This window comes from Xenopus laevis, chromosome 9_10L (genome assembly GCF_017654675.1).
Source record: "Xenopus laevis strain J_2021 chromosome 9_10L, Xenopus_laevis_v10.1, whole genome shotgun sequence".
NCBI lineage: Eukaryota > Metazoa > Chordata > Amphibia > Anura > Pipidae > Xenopus > Xenopus laevis.
Genome location: NC_054387.1, coordinates 15,467,106 through 15,487,213, shown reverse-complemented (window position 1 = coordinate 15,487,213; position 20,108 = coordinate 15,467,106). Strand labels below are relative to the sequence as shown.

Sequence of the window (20,108 nt, the reverse complement as noted above, 5' to 3'; positions counted from 1 at the left end):
GCCTTAGCCCCACCCTCCTCATCCATGTCCCCCTCCTCCTAACCCCTTGGGCTCATTATTATAATTTATGTCTCTCCTTTCCCTGTTCCACCTCCTCACGTAACTTTATTGCAGCCTGCAGTACCACCAGTCTCCAGCTGGAGCGCTCTACAGCACAGAGGAGATAATACTCGTCCATCGCACTGTGAGGGGCGTGGCTTCGCTATCACTAAGCACGCCTTTGGGGCGGGAAAACGTGCAAAGACTCGGGAATAGGCGGGAGCTGCCCTCTAATTCTTATGGCTTCGGGGCGGGGCTGAACTTGTCCTGCAGAGCCAGTAGGCGGGGCTGAGTTGTCAATTGTCCGAGGTAGAGGAGGGCCCTGGGTTGGCGATGCTGGAGGGCGGTGCCAGCTGTCAGTCAGTGGGGAGGGGGCGGGGCCGAGGATCGCTGAGCCGATGCTACTGCAGCTTGTTCACCTGCAGCTCAGAGCGGGGGAGAGAGCGGGCGGACAGCGGAAGCGCCCGGGGGCAGTGGAGCCTCGCACCGGCACAGGGACACCCAGGAAGCTACGAGCCGGGGGTGGGGGGAGCGAGACCGGTAGCAGCATGACTGGGGGACCAGGGAGCACCCCATTATTCCTACTGCTACTGACTGGAGCTTTGAGTGGAGCGCGGAGTCGGGCATTGGGGGTAAGTGTGTCGGTCTGGATGTATATTTCATCTGCTGGGGAACTAAATGCCATCGAGATGTGTATATTGCTACTGAGTATCACCCACTGCACTGGCATGTACTGGGTATCAGCAACTGCCATCTATTAGTATTGGGTATCAGCAACTGCCATCTAATAGTATTGGGTATCAGCAACTGCCATCTAATAGTATTGGGTATCAGCAACTGCCATGTATTGGTACTATCACCCACTGGCATGTATTAGTATTGGGTATCAGCAACTGGGATGTACTGGTACTGGGTATAACCAACTGGAATGATTGGACTGGGTATCACCCACTGGCATGTACTGGGTATAACCCACTGGAATGATTGGTACTGAGTATCACCCACTGGCATGTATTAGTATTGGGTATCAGCAACTGGCATGTATTGGTACTGAGTATCACCCATTGTCATGTACTGGTACTGGGTACTCCAACTGGCATGATTGGTACTGGGTTTCACCCACTTGCATGTACTGGTATTGGGTATTGCCTACTGGCATGTATTAGTATTGGGTATCAGCAACTGGGATGTATTTATAATGAGTATCACCCATTGAGATGTACTGAGTATAACCAACTGGCATGTATTGGTACTAAGTATCACCTATTGGGATGTACTGGTACTGGGTATAACCCACTGGAATGATTGGTACTATCACCCTCTGGCATATACTGGTACTGGGTATAACCAACTGGCATGTACTGGTACTGAGTAAAACCCACTGGCATCTATTAGTATTGGGTATTGGCAACTGGGATCTATTGATAATGAGTATCACCCATTGAGATGTGCTGGTACTGGGTATAACCCACTGGGATGTATTGGTACTTTGTGTCACCCAGTGATGTATTGGTACTGGCTCTCACCCACTAGGGTGTATTGGTGCTGACTATCTTTCTGGTGTATATTGATACTGAGTATTACCCACTAAAATTTGCTCGCACTGGGTAACACCCACTAGGATATACTGATGCTGAGTACTGATCACTGCTGTATATTGGTACTGCATGTCACCCAATGGAGTATACAGATACTTGTAACCCAACGGCTGTGGGGACACTGAATAACACCCACCGGGTATATAGTACTGAGAGTATCACAAACTGTCATATAGGAATGTTGAGTATCTCCCACTGGGGTATTCTGATGCTGGGTATCACCTAGTTATTAAGATTCTTTATATCCGCGCAACTGATACTAGGAATGGAGCATCAGAAAGTGCAGGGGAGTATCTGCCCATGATGATCAGGAATGTTGCACTGTATGTGAGTATCTGGCATCACCAGCAGCACTACATTGTATCCAGACTCTCGGCGTACGTGTAGTTCCATCTCACCGGAGTCTGAAGTCCTACCAGTGCTGCACTGTATCAGGATACTTTTAGCTCCATGTTACCAGCGCTTGCAGTGCAATCCATTCCTGTTAGTCTGACCCATTGCTAGCAGTGCTACATTGTGTCAGGATAACTCTGAAGTACACAGTAAAGATGCTGAGATTTGCTACATGCAACTTCACATAATGGTACTGAGTATCATCAGACTTAAACAAGAGATATATTTGTATTACTCCTGTACATTTCTCTCCTATGAGGCAGAATATTTCAGTGTGAGTAGAACTCAGCTGGAACTATAGCAGGGTGACTGTTACCCCAATGTTTCTATATATCTGTAACCTTGTTATGAAATAAGGGGGGCCCTGCCTAAAGGCTAGTTAGGGTGAGATTTGGGGTGAGTGCTTATTTGTACCCTGGGTACCCCTTGGATTATAGCAGGATGACTGTCCCCCAATGTTTCTATATATCTGTAACCATGTTATGAGCTAAGGGGGCCCAGCCTGAAGGCCAGTTAGGGGGAGATTTGGGGTGAGTGCTTATTTGTGCCCTGGGTACCCCTGGAACTATAGCAGGGTGACTGTTATCTCAATGTTTCTATATATCTATAACCTTGTTATGAGCTAAGGGGGCCCAGCCTGAAGGTCATTTATGGTGAGATTTGGGGTGAGTGCTTATTTGTGCCCTGGGTACCCCTGGAACTATAGCAGGGTGATTGTTACCCCAATGTTTCTATATATCTATAACCTTGTTATGAGCTAAGGGGGCCCAGCCTGAAGGTCAGTTATGGAGAGATTTGGGGTGAGTGCTTATTTGTGCCCTGGGTACCCCTAGAACTATAGCTGGGTGACTGTTACCCCAATGTTTCTATATATCTGTAACCTTGTTATAAGCTAAGGGGGCCCAGCCTGAAGGCCAGTTAGGGGGAGATTTGGGGTGAGTGCGTATTTGTGCCCAGGGTACCCCTGGAACTATAGCAGGGTGACTGTTACCCCAATGTTTTTATATATCTGTATATAAATACAGTGAATGCTTTGGCAAAGGACAGGTTAATCTTTCAGTTGTCACCAAACATGAGATCTCCCACCTCCCCTCTGTTGACACCTTCACTGGACAATTGCGTTTGCTGTACCACATAGAAAATAGGGGCTTCTGGAAATATGAGATATTAAAAGAGCAGGGATTTAGTTATAGACTACTAACTGGTTTTGGCGGGGACGGCGCATTCAGGATAAACATTTGCCTATTTTATAAAACAAGGGGACCCTGACAATAGTTGGAATTGGGAGCGAAAGAGACTTAATGCACAGCCGCCTCCTCGATGATTTCCAAAATGGGAAATATTCGGTGTTGGGGGGGGGCGTGGGATTTGTTTTATTTGACCCAGAATACAGAACATGCACCTATAAAACAAATCTGCTGAATGTTAAGTTCTAGTATATATTCCAATTGCATGGCTGTAGAGAAATCTTTACAGTCTGTAGCAAGCCATTGAGGATGTGGATGCTTTTGATTTTCAAAGGGGGTGAGATGGCAACTGTAGAAGAAATGTATTTAGTGTTTTTTCCAGCAGGGGTGTCCAACTTATCAGCTGAAGGTACACAACTCCCAGCACCTTATAGCTCTGAAGCCATTTCTCTGCTAAATCCTTTCTTGCTTTCCTCCGCTCCGTTGTCGAGTTGATCTAAACTGTCTCAGCCCTTAACCGGGTGCTGGTGACCCCAACACGAGGGCGACTTTACACAAAGGCCCCTGATTGTCCCTTATTTCCCCACTGAATATGGCTTCTTGTGTTAAAATCGCTTCTACCTTTCAGCGAGCGGAAGCCTCTATTCTGCAGACCTGCATTTCACATAAAAGAAAGGGGAAAACACACACAGACGTATGCGGCTTCTCTCGCTCTTGTCAAAGAAAGAAGCTTCAGACAAGTGAATGTTCTGCTGTAGAGAATCCTCATGCTGCTGGCGGTTCAAGCACCCACTTACATATACCCGCCCTTTGTTCCTGGGTAAATACGCTGTAACGAGGCCCTCTCTCTCGCTGGATATAATTGTGCAATGATTTGCATGCCATTATGATTTATTCCTAGTGCAAAAAAAAAATTCACTTACTGTATAAGAGCTGGCTATTTGCTTCTAGACGCTGCACCCATGGGTGCTCAATGCTCCCATCCACTTGCGGCATGCTTAATATAATAGTCATGGTTACTGTGTGGCACTGGAGCTTGCCATCGAATTTTCAGAGTTGTTAGCCCACCCTTATAATGTATGTGCCATTCAGTAGGTGGGTCACATGTGTAGGGTTCCTAATTTGCTTTAAGAAGGTGCCCTAGTGGCCCCCCTCTTCCCCAATATATTATTTAAAACCCACCACAGAGTCTCTATAGGGATCTGTTATCCGGAAACCCGTTATCCGGAAACCCGTTATCCAGAAAGCCCTGATTAACAGGAAGACCATCTCCCATAGACTCCAATGTAATCAAATAATTCACAGTTTTAAAGATTATTTCCCTTCTCCCCTGTAATAATAAAACAGCACCTTGTACTTGATCCCAACTAAGATATAATTAATCCTTATTGGGAGGAAAACCAGCCTATTGGATTTATTTAATGTTTACATGATTTTTTTATAGTAGCTTTTGGGGGTTATTTACTGGGTTCGAAACTTATCTCGTGCTCGATTTGATCATATTTATTTATAAAATACCCCAAAATTAATCGGATTGCGGAAAAACTTGATAAAATTGACCAAAAACTTTTTTTTCTCGAATCATTAGATTTTTTGCCCAAAACCCGAAAAAAATGGGATTTTCGAGTGAAGACCCTGATAACTTCAATTGAGATAGGCGCCTCTCCAAGTGACTTATACAGGACCTCAACAGGTCTGAGATGATGGATTTTCAGATTCAGGCTTTTTGCAGCATCGAGGTATAATAAATCACAAAAAAAATCAAGTTTTTTTTTCACAAAAAATGTTAGTTTTCTAGTAAAAAAAAACTAAATTTTTTCGAGTTTTTTCCATTTGGACTTTAATAAATAACCACCCTTAATGTATGGAGATCCAAATTACGGAAAGATCCCAAGCATTCTGGATAACAGGTCCCATACCTGTAGTAAGATGTACAGTGTCCCAGTGAATGAGCTTAAACAGTCACAAAACTCTCACAGCAGCCGGAGCGTAGTACATCTACATTTACCTACTGGGAACCATTAGCTTTCCAGGTATAAAACCAGTATCACATGCCAAACTGACTTTATTACTTCCAGTCTGATGGGAACTGTGGGTTGTTTTTTTTTTTGTTGTTTTTTTAACGACAATATTCCTTAATGGTGATAAATGGTGTGCTATGGAGCATCTCAGTATAATGAGTCAGTTGTTATTGACTGGACTGCAGAGAGAGAGGAAATGTCTATAGCGCAGGCATGGGATCTATTATCCAGAACCCCATTATCCTTTTCCCATTGTGTTTAACTGAACAATTCTTCATTGGCTGATTTGCTTTATTGCTGGAATAATAACACATAACCTTGTGCTTGTTTCATACTAAGCTGCGTATGTATCCTACTGGGTCTTCATACTGTGCAATAATCCTTACTGGTTAAGGCAGGGTGCTCCATATGACTGAATGACCTCATATCCAGAATATCATTCCGGATAATAGATCCAACATTTGTATTTCATTGTCCCTGGACTGATGTTGCTGGAATCTGTTTCCAATCAAGCAACATGTATTTTTGTGCCTTTGGCATATGTGAGCTGATACACTGTGCAGTTCTTGCCCTAAATGCCTGTTAACCCTTTGTGTGGCAGGAGAATTGGTGCATTTATTGGGAATCAGCTGTGCTCCTGTGCTCCTGTATGTCACATAACTTTCCTTAGTCGTTTTTTTGTGCATTTGGAAAGGACTTTATTCCTGAACTGGGAAGATCAGAATCTATTTATGATGCCAATTAAAGGGGAAATGATTCTTAAATTTAGCATCATTTATTTTTTTTGTTTTCAGTGTAACCCTGAAATGTAAAATCAGGTACAGGTATGGGACCTGTTATCAAGAAAACTTTTCCGGATAAATAATTGAAACTTTAAATAAACCCAATAGACTGGTTTTGCTTCCAATAAGGATTAATTATATCTTAGTTGGGATCTAGTACAAGGTACTGTTTTATTATTACAGAGAAAAAGGAAATCATATTTAAAAATGTCAATTATTTGATTAAACGTGGAAAATATGTGAGAAGGCCATCCCGTAATTCGGAGCTTTCTGTATAACGGATCCCTTACCGGTACTTGTATATCAATGCTGTGATTTTAATATAAATAAAACTTGCTACATGGTTGCTAAAGCTTAGAAGGGCTTATTGGTGCTAAATTCGGTTTATAATGTGTATTAAACTGATCAAAACGAGTCTACAGGTTACTAAACTTTACTTCTAAGTTATGTTCCCTGTAAACCTCTATGCCTTAACCTTGGGTCCACTTTCAGCAATCTTTAACCCGCGATTTTAAAATCAATAACATTGAAGGGCCAAGGTTAACCGATGTAGTTTTAAATGTGATAAAAAAAAAAAAATGAATGTTGTTTTAGAAAATCCAACTTATAGTGCCACACAGAATACATTTAGGGGGTTATTTATTAAAGTCCGAATGGCTAAAACTCAAAATTTATTATTTTTTTAATAACCTACATTTTTCGAGATTTATTATACCCTGAGGAAGCAAAAGTCAGAATCCGTAAATCCTCCATCTTAGACCGGCCGAGGTTGTATATAAGTCAATAGATGTCCCTATCCTATTTGGAAGTTTCTGTGGTCTGTGCTGGAATTACCTGGAAAATCTGACTTTATGGCTTTTTGGACAAAAATCTGAAAAATGTTGTCTTTTTCCGGAAAGGCCCCAAAAAATCTATTTTTTTCCCCGTTCCGAGTAAATCTTGCTTTTTTAATAATAACTCAGATCAAATTGAGGATTCTAGTTTGATCAGACTTTTTTATTTAAAAAATCTATGAATAAATAATATAAAAATAATTATAATATATATAATAAATATAAAAATAATAAATCTATGAATAAATAACCCCCTTAATATCAGTGCAATCAGTTTATAGTTATGAGCCACAACATTCATTGGAAGTTGCCTTGATTTTACAAGTCATCCGGTCACCTCAGTGTTCTGACTCCGTAGATGTTGATACAATGTAAGACAAGGCGGTGGATTAACAGACCTGTCATTGCTGGGGAACTAAGACTTTTGCAGCATTTTATCAACAGTCGGAGCCACCAGTGCAGGGAATAGAAAGGACAAACACTGCCTTCCCAATACATATATATATAACTTAAAAACCATAGACCATTTGTAATGAATGTATATAGGAAAGTTTCTTAGAACTGTTTTCTTTTATTAGGCAAAAAAAAAAAAAAATGGGGGTTGACTTATCCTTTAAGTCTAACAAGTTAAAGGGATACTGTCATCGGAAAACAGTGCGACTCCAGCAGAATTCTGCACTGAAATCCATTTCTCAAAAGAGCAAACAGATTTTTTATATTCAATTTTGAAATCTGACATGGGGCTAGACATATTGTCAATTTCCCAGCTGCCCCTGGTCATGTGACTTGTGCCTGCACTTTAGGAGAGAAATGCTTTCTGGCAGGCTGCTGTTTTTCCTTCTCAATGTAACTGAATGTGTCTCAGTGGGACATGGGTTTTTACTATTGAGTGTTGTTCTTAGATCTACCAGGCAGCTGTTATCTTGTGTTAGGGAGCTGTTATCTGGTTACCTTCCCATTGTTCTTTTGTTTGGCTGCTGGGGGGAAAGGGAGGGGGTGATATCACTCCAACTTGCAGTACAGCAGTAAAGAGTGACTGAAGTTTATCAGAGCACAAGTCACATGACTGGGGGCAGCTGGTAAATTGACAATATGTCTAGCCCCATGTCAGATTTCAAATTGAAATATAAAAAAATCTGTTTGCTCTTGTGAGAAATGGATTTCAGTGCAGAATTCTGCTGGAGCAGCACTATTAACTTTTTTTTTATTATTTTTTTTCATTTTGAAATATTTTTTTTTCTCATGACAGTATCCCTCTAAACATTTAAAAACTACAATCAAATGCTTTAGGGTCAGGCCACACAGGTCGTCTCATTTTTGCGGCAACCAATCTCCCCAAACGGCTTCCCTGAATATGCGCCGGCTAAAATGAAAAAAATGCCGGCGCTAATCACACGCGGCGATTCATTTTCCAAAGTCGCCCGAAGTTACCTCGTGAGGAGTCTTCGGAAAATGAACCGCCGCAGCGGTTTTTTATTTTAGCCAGCGCAGGAACAGGGAAGGCTTTTGGGGAGATTGGTCGCCGCAAAAACGAGGCGATTAGTCGCCAGGCGACCAAATCTCCCCAAAACACACTGTGTGGACTTACCCTTAGGGCTCTTACTCACTGGCGTTCTGACCTGCGCTCCCCTGCATTCCGTTTTTTGGCGTTCAGCCGCAGGGGAGCGCAGGAATAGACGCATGTCATTATTTCAAATGGGGCTGTATTCACTCAGGCGCATGTAGGCACCTACACGTGAGTGTACAGCCCCATTTGAAATAATGACATGCGTCTATTCCTGCGCTCCCCTGCGGCTGAACGCCAAAAAACGGAATGCAGGGGAGCGCATGTCAGAACGCCAGTGAGTAAGAGCCCTTAAGCATCAACATGGATTTAGGCAGTTTAGGTCCCATCAAGACACTGTCTTATTATTGACATTGGCATAACTACCGAACCCCAAAACCCCCCACATCGAGGATACTGTGACGAAAAGAAGTCAAGCATACGGCCATCTGCCTGGGGGAGGGGCTGTTTCGTTACTAGGGTCTGATTTATCCTAGCAACCAGGCAGTGGTTTGAAAAATAACTGGAAGACAGTGCAGGGCAAGGCCAACCCTAGGCCGAATAGATGCCTACTCTGCCTACCCCTAGTTCTGGCCCTGCTGGAAGATAGATAGGAGAGTGCCTTAATAGACAGATAAGTAATAAAAAAAGAAGTTAAAGGGGAAGTACTACTTGAAAGGGGTGGTTCACCTTTAAATTGACTTTATTCTTATCCCCATCTCTTGTTGAAACCACTGCTTGGTTGCTAGGGCAAATTGCACCCTAGCAACCAGATAGCTGTTGAACTACCCAACTGGAAAGCTGCTGAACAAAATGCTCTATAACTGAAAAACCATAGAAACTAAAAACAATGAAGACCAATTGCAATTTATCTTAGAATATCAATGTCTACATCATGCTAAAAAGTTAACTCAAAGGTGAACCACTCCTTTCAGCCCCATTGGTGGAGGGACTAGCTGTGAATAATTAAACAAGTAAAGCCATGATGAAATTACAGTGAAGCCATGGGCAAGATGTAAAATACACACTTCCGCTGCTTAGTATCCTCATCTGTTGTAATCGGAGCCTAGTGAGGTCACTGTGTCACATGACTAGTTTAAAGGGGTTGTTCGCCTTTTACATAACTTTTAGTATGGTGGAGAGAGTGATAGTTTAGGACTGTTTGCAGTTTGGGCTATCTGGTTGCTAGGGTCCAAATTACCCTAGCAACCATGCATTGATTTGAATAAGAGACTGGTATATGAATAGGAGAGGCCTATGATGAGTAATAAAAAGTAGCAATAACAATACATTTGTAGCCTTCTGGTGGTGGCACATGAGGAGATTGTCGTCTGCGATAAATCCACGCTGCTGCAGGCGACTAAGCTCCCCGTGTGCCACCACCCTTAGGGTCAGGGCACACAGGCAGATTCGGGGAGATTAGTCGCCCGGCGACAAATCTACTCTTCTTTGGGGCGACTAATCTCCCCAAACTGCCTCCCCTACCTTCCCGCTGGCTTAATCGCCGGTGGAGTGGCACTCAGAACGATTCCGAAGTCGCCCGAACTTTCCTAGTGAGGCAACTTCGTGCAACTTCAGAAAAACTAATCGATCTGAGTGCCATCCCGCCAGCGATTTAAATTTTAGCAAGTGGGGAGGCAGTTCGGGGAGATTAGTCGCCCCCAAAGAAGAGATTTGTCATTTCGGGCGACTAACCTCCCCAACCTGCCCTGACCCTTACAGAGCATTCGTTTTTAGATGGGGTCAGTGACCCCCCCATTTGAAAGCTGGAAAGAGTCAGAACAAAAAGGCAAATAATTCAAAACCTATCAAAGAATCGAAAAGTGGTTTAGAATGAACCTACTAAAAGTTAACGTGAAAGGTGAACCAACCCTTTAAGAAGTAAGCCCCAGGATAAAATGTTTTATATTATAAGGGTGAAAATATAAACAAAAATGACGGCTTTTTTTTTTTTAGAGAATTGTGAATGTGAGAATTCACAGAATTCACAGAATCTTTCCTTTTTTTAAACGTCCGGTCACGTACCTACAGTAAATGATTTAGCCTTTGACTTGGCTGTATAATAATATCATACTGGCCAGCTCCGCACTTTATTATGTGATTTGCCTCAGCATTATCTGCTTTAATGTCAATCAAGGCAGCTGCTCCATAGAGTCACGTGCTAATTGGTCTGATTGCCTTTATTAGTCTTAACGAAGTGACAGCATCTGACCTAGGGGATTACAGCAGGTTATCCAAAGCGATACATTGTGTTCCTTTTGTACCGAGCAGCAGCCGCTCAGCCTAGACGCGTATAGTCATTTATATAATGTATTCATAGTTTCTAGTCATTTATTAGACGTTAGTAGGAAACAGCTCACAGTATCCAATGTGGGGTTCACTCTCTTTATACAGAAAAATACGCCAGTCATCAGGAAGATTGTGTTCTCTCTTTATATTTCCACGGGGAAGGTTTTGTTGCTAGAATAAAAGCACTTTTTTTCTGCTCAGCAGCTGCACCAGAGAATGGAGAACCGCAAGCTCACCAGTAAAACAGGTATGGGACCTGTTATCCAGAATGCTCGGGACCTGGGCTTTTCCAGATAAGGGGCCTTTCCGTAATTTGAATCTCCATACCTTAATTCTACTATAAAAAATTGTTTAAACGTTAATTAAACCCAATAGGATTGTTTTCCATATAATTAGGATTCATTATTTCTTAGCTGGGATCAAGTACAAGGTACTGTTCAGGGAAGGGATGCACCGAATCCACTTTTTTTACACTGAATACCGAACCAAATCCGAATTTGCATATGCAAATTAGGGCTGGGAAGAGGAAAACATTTTTACGTCCTAGTTTTGTGACAAAAAGTCACCTGATTTCCCTTTCCATCCCTAATTTGCATATACAAATTCGGATTTGGTTCGGCCGGGCAGAAGGATTCGGCCAAATCCAAATCCTGCTGAAAAAAGGCTGAATCCTGAACCGAATCCTGGAATCGGTGCATCCCTAGTTCAGGGGCTTAAACAGACCCTGTAGCTGCAGGGGACCCAGGAGGTATAGGGGCCCAATGAGGCCCTAATTCATGTAATAAATATTGTAAAACAGGTCAACCTCTAGACATTTTGGGACCTGAAAAATAATTTGCTGTAGGGCCCAGTAAAGTATGCCACTGTTACTGTTTCATTACTACAAGGAAAAAGGAAATCATTTTTAAAAGAAATTGAATTATTTGATTATAATGGAGTCTATGGGAGACCTTTCTTTAATTCAGCGCTTTCTGGATAGTGGGTTTCCGGATAACTGATCCTATACCTGCAACTGGGCCAGAGGAGGGTCAAGTAAGACAAGTTTTGGAGGCATTTTATAGTCTTTGATCAGGCACATTTTTATGATGGTTTAGATCCTCTTGCTTAACTTTCAGTATGATGCAGACATTGTTATTCTAAGACAAATTGCAATTGGTTTTAAAAGTTTTTTATAGTTTTTATGTTATATCTTTTTGTGCAGTAGCTCTCCAGTTTGGTATTTCACCCGCTATCTAGTTGCTAGGGTGCAATTTACCCTAGCTACCAAGCAGTTGGTTTCATCAAGAGATGGGAATAAGAAGGAAGTTAAATTATAGGTGAGCCACCCCTTTAAAGTGGTACAGGTATGGGATTCGTTACCGGGAAACCCGTTTTCCAGAAAGCTCAGAATTACAGAAAGGTTTTCTCCCATAGACTCCATTATAATTAAATAATCCAGATTTTTAAAATTGATTTTTTTTCTCTGCAATAATAAAACAGTACCTTGTACTGTACTATACTATAATTAATCCTTATTGGAAGCAAAACCAGCCTATTGGGTTTATTTAATGTATAAATGATTTTATAGTGGACCTAATGTATGAATATCCAAATTACGGAAAGATCCATTATCCGGAAAACCCCAGGTCCCGAGCATTCTGGATAACAGGTCCCATACCTGTACTTGATCCCAACTAAGATATAATTTATCCTTACTGGAAGCAAAACCAGCCTATTGGGTTTATTTAATGTTTACGTGATTTTCTAGTATAACGATCCAAATTATGGAAAGATCAATTATCTGGAAAACCCCAAGTCCCAAGCATTCTGGATAACAGGTCCCATACCTGTATTTCCCCTGCAATTGGGTTGGTAACCTTCCAAACACTTTTTTTCAGTTCAGTTGTTTTCAGATTGTTCCCCAGAAATAAAGACTTTTTTCAATTACTTTCCATTATTTATTTTTTACTGTTTTTCCAAAATCTACGTAAGTTTAAAGTTGAATGTCTCTGGTGTTTGAGTCTGGCAGCTCAGTAATTCAGGCGCAGACTCTAAACTGTTACAATTTTGCAACATTTAGTTGATCCATTTCTCAGCAGCATCTCTGGAGTATCAGCAACTATTGTATCAAGTATAACAGCTGCCTGTAATGAAACTCTGGGATTTTGCTCAGCAGGGACAAAGATAAGAAATTAATCAATTTAGAACAGTTTACAGGGTCGGCGACCCCCCCTTCCGAGAGCTGCTTAAGGGCTCTTACTGACGAGCGGTTGAAGCCGTGCTCCCCTGCGTTCCGTTTTTCTGCGTTCAGCTGCAGGGGAGCGTAGGAATAGACACATTAAGTTTTCTTCAATGGGGCTGTACTCACACAGGCGCGTGTAGGCGACGAACGCAGGAAAAATGCAGCATGTTGCGTCTCAACCTGCGTTCGGTGCCTACACGCGCCTGTGTGAGTACAGCCCCATTGAAAAAAACTTAATGTGTCTACTCCTGCGCTCCCCTGTGGCTTAACGCAGAAAAACGGAACGTAGGGGAGCGCAGCTTCAACCGCTCATCAGTAAGAGCCCTTAGAAGGTGAAAAATTACACTTTACACGGTGACAGATAGAAAATATAAAGTAATTGTAAAAAGCCATTATTTCTGGTGGTCTATCAACTAGTTGTTGAATAACCCCTTTAACTTCCTTTTGATTACTTTGCAGGAAACCGCAAATCAAGTAACTAATTTAAAGGGTATATAGACTAGACTATTTGAAACTGTTGGGTTGGACCCCTATGGGCCCTGAATATCAGCTGTGACATGGGGCAGTCTGAAGGCCACACTGGATGTGCTAGTTTATAGCAGGGTGAATGATGCACCATTGACTTAATTTTATACATTTATGCAATAAAAGCAGCATTTATCAGTCCCCTTTTATGAAAGCATGCATCTGATCGGTTGCTATGGGTTACTAGACCTGCTGCTGATATTTCTAGGACTTTATCCCGTATGCTCGCTTAAATTCCATCACCGATTTGTTCACTCTAACAGAGGAACACAATACCCTTAGTTGCTGGTGTCAGCCATCCGTCGCTTCCTCTGATTTCGGATTCTGGATTCTCTGTAAAAGACGGTGTTGTGTGTGTTGGGCCCTCGAATATCTTGTTTGATTTGGGAATCTGGCTGCTCACTAATCAGATGAGTCCCTTTGATCCGCAGTAGAAGTGACAATGTTACACGTTTTCTTAAGTGTCGATCACAGACTGACGTTGCCCTTTGATGTTCTGCCTACAGGCTTACGATGGGAATGCTTCTGTATCCAGCACCTGCACTCCGGGCTTCTCTGCGGACGGTTATACCGCACTCGTGTCGCCATATATCATGGAGGGACAGAAACTGCTCAAAGGTACGTCTGCATCGGACCCAAGGAACTCAGTTCTTTGGACCGCTTATGTTTTAGAATTCATTGACTAAAGGTGCTTTGTTGGGTTATGGGTCATATCATGTCATCCTTCAGTCAGTGTATATCATGTGCCAGATGGTTTTACATTATTCAAAATAGGTAACTCAGGGGCCAGACTTTATTTTGGGTTATACAGAACTGCAGAATTGGGTAACTTTTGCCATATTACTTTCCGTTACTTGGAACATTTTGACGCATTTTAGTATTTTTTTTTTTTTTTTGGTGCATAAAAAAATTCTGGAAATGATGGTTTATGTTGGTGTTTTTTATCAATACTCACTAATGATCAATATGAAAATGCTCCATTCATTGGAATAGGATTTCTATTAATATTTGGACCTTTTTTTTTTAAAAGAGGACATTACTGGAATAATGACACCTAAGCATACGGTTTATCTATTAGGGGACAGGTATGGGATCCGTTATCCAGAAAGCTCTGAATTATGAAAAGGTCGTCTCCCGTAGACTCCATTTTAGCCAAATAATACACATTTTTAAAGATGATTCCCTTTTTCTCTGTAATAATAAAACAGTATCTTGTACTTGATCCCAATTAAGATATAATTAATTCTTACTGGAAACAACACAATCCTATTGGGTTTATTTAATGTTTACATGATTATCTAGTAGACTTAAGGTATGAAGATTTAAATTACTGAAAGATCGATTATCCAGAAAACCCCAGGTCCAAGCATTCTGGATAACAGGTCCCATGAAGCCTTATTGGAACCAAAACCAGCCTATTGGATTACATGATTTTCTAGTTGACTTAAGGTATGAAGATCCCAATTACAGAAAGATCCATTATCCGAAAAACTCCACAGGTCCCCAGCATTCTGGATAACAGGCCCCATAGCTGTGCTGCAGCCTTCAAAGAAAGCAGAACTACGGTACCCATCATCCACTATAGAAGGAATTGTTGGTCTCCAGCAGCTGAAATCGCTTATTTCTAGCTGCCAGTATTAGATTTGATGTGTTGTTGTCATGCATTTTATTTACCCATGAAATGGTAAATCAAAGTTTTAACAAAGATGTCATTTCGGAAAAATAATTATCGGAGAAGATTATTTACATATTTACCCCATAACTGATTAGTTACTATTGAGAAGTGCAGGGTGAAAGAAAACTTGTAAAAATTACTGATTATCAAGATTTGATTTATCTTGTGGTTTTTCCAGGGTTCGGAAGAGTCTACTTGGGTTACCACGAAAAAAAACTAAGCGGGCACCGGGCTTGTCCATCCATTCTGGCCAAATAATTCTGGCACATGAGCCCCTAATAACCCATGCACGTGTAGCGATATAGTAAATTGAGTGCACCGTTCTCTACTATGAGCTTCACGCTCAATACTGTGCTCCGAATGAGACCTTAATAATTCAGAGGTAAACCCTCGCAATGGCATGGAGACAGGGTGTAGTATAACTGTAACTTAGTGCAGGGTACAATAATTGGGCGCCAGTGGTTCTTATAACTTAGCCAGAGAATATATTTATTGAAAAGGAGCATCCTCAATACAGTGTACATATAGAGCAAGCAGGATCATACAGGGAAGAGAACATATGAGGTACACGCAGCTTTCAGCCTTTTCCTTAAGTGGAACCCAGTCAGTCATAGGAAACCTGCCCGGGAAGGGAGTTATGACCCAGGCAGCCCTTCAAAAAACCAGACTGTCCGGGGTCAAAACGGGACAGGTCGCAACCCTACCCTGAGCACATGGCTGCCCAGCAGGGCCGGGCTGCGCCGCACAGGCGCCCAAGGCAAGCTGGCGGACGCGGCGCCGGCTGAGCCCAAGTGCGCATGCGCAAGGTGGCGCTCGTGTGCGCATGCGCAATAAAAGCTGCAGTTTTTACTTCTTTTGCGCTTCTGCGAACTGGCGCGAATGTGCGCATGCCAAGAGATACATTCGCGCGCATGCGCAGGAGCGCAAGAAGCCATAAAAACTTCAAAGTCGGGCACCGGACTGGGGGTAGGCGACAGAGGAGGTGCGTGCCTGGCGCCCCCCCCGGCTTTGCGCCCTAGGCACGTGCCTACTCTGCCTACCCCTAGTTCCGGCCCTGCTGCCCAGTAGTGATGTGTGGGCCGACCAGAGGCCAGAGGTTTACCCGCGGGTCGAGCCGACCCCTGGACAAAATGCGCGGGTCGCGGGCAGGTACAGGTCAAGCTCTTCTCCTGCTCTCCCCGGCCTTGACCTAATACTGCCAGCTTCCGGCGCCGGAATTTATAGACTTCCGCCTGCCCCGCCCCTTTTGTGACGTCACTGCGGGGCGGGTCTGGTGTGGGTCTATAAATAAAGGGGAGCAGCAGGCTGGGGTCGGATGCGGGTAGGGAGCTGGTGGGTTAGGGTCGGGTGCGGGAAAATTCTCGACCCGCACATCACTACTGCCCAGGACTCTATACTTTAGAACAGTGCCATCTACTGGGCACTGGTTGAACTACAGGGGGTATTGCTTTAAACAAGTAAAAATACTGTTAGGAAACCCCTCCTTAACTGTATTTTAGAACCCAGTTAGGCATCTATAACACTAGAGGACTGACTGCTAAACAATACTGGGAGACTAATTTACCAGTCCCCTACACACGTCACCAGTATTTCCCCACCCTGACATCCCCTGTTGTACTGGTGAACCCATCAGTACCAGTAGTCAGTCTGGCAGAACATTTAACCTGACCGTATAGCTGGTATTGGGGAATAAAGAAACCAGAAGCCTGCAATATCCTCCTGATACCCACCTATTGCATGCAAGTGATAATCCCAATAAATGATTACTATGCAAATACATTTTCTATGTCCAGTCACTGGGCACCAACAAATCCAGGACAAGTATAAGAGGAAGTATTATTTCTAGCCTCTGCTTAAAGGTTAGGCCATCTATTTTTTTCTCTGCTTAAAGTAAAGATCTTTGAAGAAAACAGGTGGAAGTTTCTGTCTGTGATCTCCCTGGATCAGTGATTCTCTGACTGTCAAGTAAAGTTTCAGGGAAAATAGTGGAGAGAAGAGAGCAAGAATGAGATATAGAGAGAGTATCTTTCTGGAAAGGTCAAAAAACAACTAAAAAGTTTTATATAGAGAGAGGCAAGGCGTTCATGCAGCTTTTTATTTTCCGGAGTCCGAAAGTTGAATTCCAGTCGTGCAGAAAAGGTTCTAATGAGATGGAAGTATGACTGCATGATAAGATTTTTTCTTGCAGTCTGCTTTTCCTGTTTAACAGAGCAACTTCCTGTCCTACAGAGCAACTTCCAGTCATGGCTTCTCTATTGTAAAATTTTAATAAAACTCAATTGGCTCATGAGTTTAACAAGGTGAATCTATTGTCACCGCGCTATTGTATTATCCAGGCAGAAACAATTTCTTTATTGATATCCATTAGAGCCTACTCTAAGAAGATGTAAGGTGTGCAACATAAAATAACTTCCCCCAGTTGCCTTCTTGACCATACACTTGTTCAGGAGTGACGGATCTCAACTCAAAATGTGCGCCAGGTTCCTGTTTCTCTCGATTTTGCGAAGACTTTTTTTTTTATTACTAATTGAGATTAGTGTGGATGCTCTATTATCAATTTAATATACTGTCATGCCCAGTAAGCTTTTGAATTATAATAAGACACTTAGCAAATTCTGTTTCATAGGAGAATATTCTTCAGATGAATTGATTTGTAAATTGATCTTGGGCAGTGTAATAATGCATTCTGCATGTCCAGAAATATCCTGAAAATATACTAAAATTTAAAAAATTCTCTACATGGTAAATAATTTTCACATCATATATGTACATAATGTCACAGTGTAACCCCCATATCATATATGCACATAATGTAACTGTATAATATATAGGCACAGATATACCCCCATCTTTCCCCCAACCACTGTCACAGTGTAACCCCCATATCATATATGCACATAATGTAACTGTATAATATATAGGCACAGATATACCCCCATCTTTCCTCCAACCACTGTCACAGTGTAACCCCCATATCATATATGCACATAATGTAACTGTATAATATATAGGCACAGATATACCCCCATCTTTCCCCCAACCACTGCATTATTCTACAACAAGGGAAGTTAGGCATCAGTATAAGGGTCTCATAACTTTTTCTGACCTGCCAAAGAAACAGTAAAATGTCATTTAGCTGAAGGTGGGCAGCATATTATTACCACTGGGTATTCAAAGCATGCACTGCAATAATAGCAAATCTGAGAGGAGTGTCTCCTATGCACATATGAGAATTGGTTTCCATAGAGCTGAAATTGAAAGAATGATTGGAGTTACTCGAAACTGAGAAATCCAACTCTTTTTGTGTTCTAATATATTCCCTTTTCTGATTTAAAATAATTCATAATGCACTATTGTTGTACAATATAATCCTTCATGTGGAAACCCATTATACAAAAAGCTCCAAATTACAGGAAGGCCATATCCTATAGACCCAATTTTAATCAAATAATTTTTTTGTGTAATATTACAATAGTACTTTGTATTTGGTTCCAGTTAAGATATACTTTATCCTTATTGGAGGCAAAACATGTTTAAATGATTTTTGGTAGACGCTTAATGTATGGTGATCCAAAAACCCCAGGCCTTGAACATTCTGGATAAAAAGTCCCATACGTGTAGATAAATAATGTATTTGGATGCTCTGTGGCCACTGGGAAAAGGACAGCTGTTATGAAACAGTTTCCCTTAGACAGTACAGTATGAGGGTATAGCTTATTGTGTGCCCAGAACATTCCTTCTCTGTATATTTGTATTTATACATTTGGGAAGGAGGTGCCATATTGTTTCCCTTAGACAGTACAGTATGAGGGTATAGCTTATTGTGTGCCCAGAACATTCCTTCTCTGTATATTTGTATTTATATATATGGGAAGGAGGTGCCATATTGTTTCCCTTAGACAGTACAGTATGAGGGTATAGCTTATTGTGTGCCCAGAACATTCCTTCTCTGTATATTTGTATTTATATATATGTGGGAAGGAGGTGCCATATTGTTTCCCTTAGACAGTACAGTATGGGGGTATAGTTTATTGTGTGCCCAGAACATTCCTTCTCTGTATATTTGTATTTATACATATGGGAAGGAGGTGCCATATTGTTTCCCTTAGACAGTACAGTATGAGGGTATAGCTTATTGTGTGCCCAGAACATTCCTTCTCTGTATATTTGTATTTATACAAATGGGAAGGAGGTGCCATATTGTTTCCCTTAGACAGTACAGTATGAGGGTATAGCTTATTGTGTGCCCACAACATTCCTTCTCTGTATATTTGTATGTCTACATATGGGAAGGAGGTGCCATATTGTTTCCCTTAGACAGTACAGTATGAGGGTATAACTTATTGTGTGCCCAGAACATTCCCTCTCTGTATATTTGTAGAGCTGCTATATTAATTCTTTGGATGATATGTGAGGCCAGACAGTGGAAGAATTCTGACTATGGAAATTACAGAGCCATCTTCCTTTTAGGGTTGCTAACAATCTGTGACTCAACCAACCTGAGTTCTAATCTCCCCAATGGTTCCATAAACTATTGCTAAATTGCAGTCGTTCCTGAATTGAAGCAAATCTTTTAAATTCACCTTTCCATCTCCCCGACACTCTGTCTTGTAGCCAACCTTTTTCATGCCAAGGAGCCCCCAGTCTATCGGAGAGAATTATGTGTATCTGACTGTGTCACATCATCCTTTATGATTCTGTTGGTATAATATATTCTAGGCAGCGCTGGTCCATAGATTGCTGCGTGCTGATATGTTTTTAATATGATGTTTTCATGCTCATCTCCTGAGCCGAGAGATAGTGGTGCCTTTATGCCGCTCCCGTCCACTAGTTGTGAAAAGGAGGGGAAAATATGACAAATCAAAACATCTATTCCATTGATTTTTGCCTTTATAACTGTTCATTTGTGCTCTTGATGGTCCTATAGGGACACATGTTGTGTTGTGAAGTGTATCATCTGTTACAACAGGCGGTGGCAGTGTGATATAAGCACAACCTCTAC

The 20,108-nt window shown here is 41.9% G+C and overlaps 1 protein-coding gene across 1 annotated transcript in view; it reads left to right on the top strand.

Moving 5' to 3' along the window:
* The first annotated feature begins 414 nt into the window (after positions 1-414).
* LOC108700932 (cadherin-4-like) overlaps positions 415-20,108 on the top strand; it is a 335,569-nt gene continuing 315,875 nt past the window's right edge. Inside the window, exons 1-2 of the mRNA XM_018234980.2 lie at positions 415-671; positions 13,938-14,049. Coding sequence (XP_018090469.1) covers positions 438-671; positions 13,938-14,049 — 346 coding nt within the window. The 5' untranslated portion in view covers positions 415-437. The remainder of the gene's footprint in view (positions 672-13,937; positions 14,050-20,108) is intronic.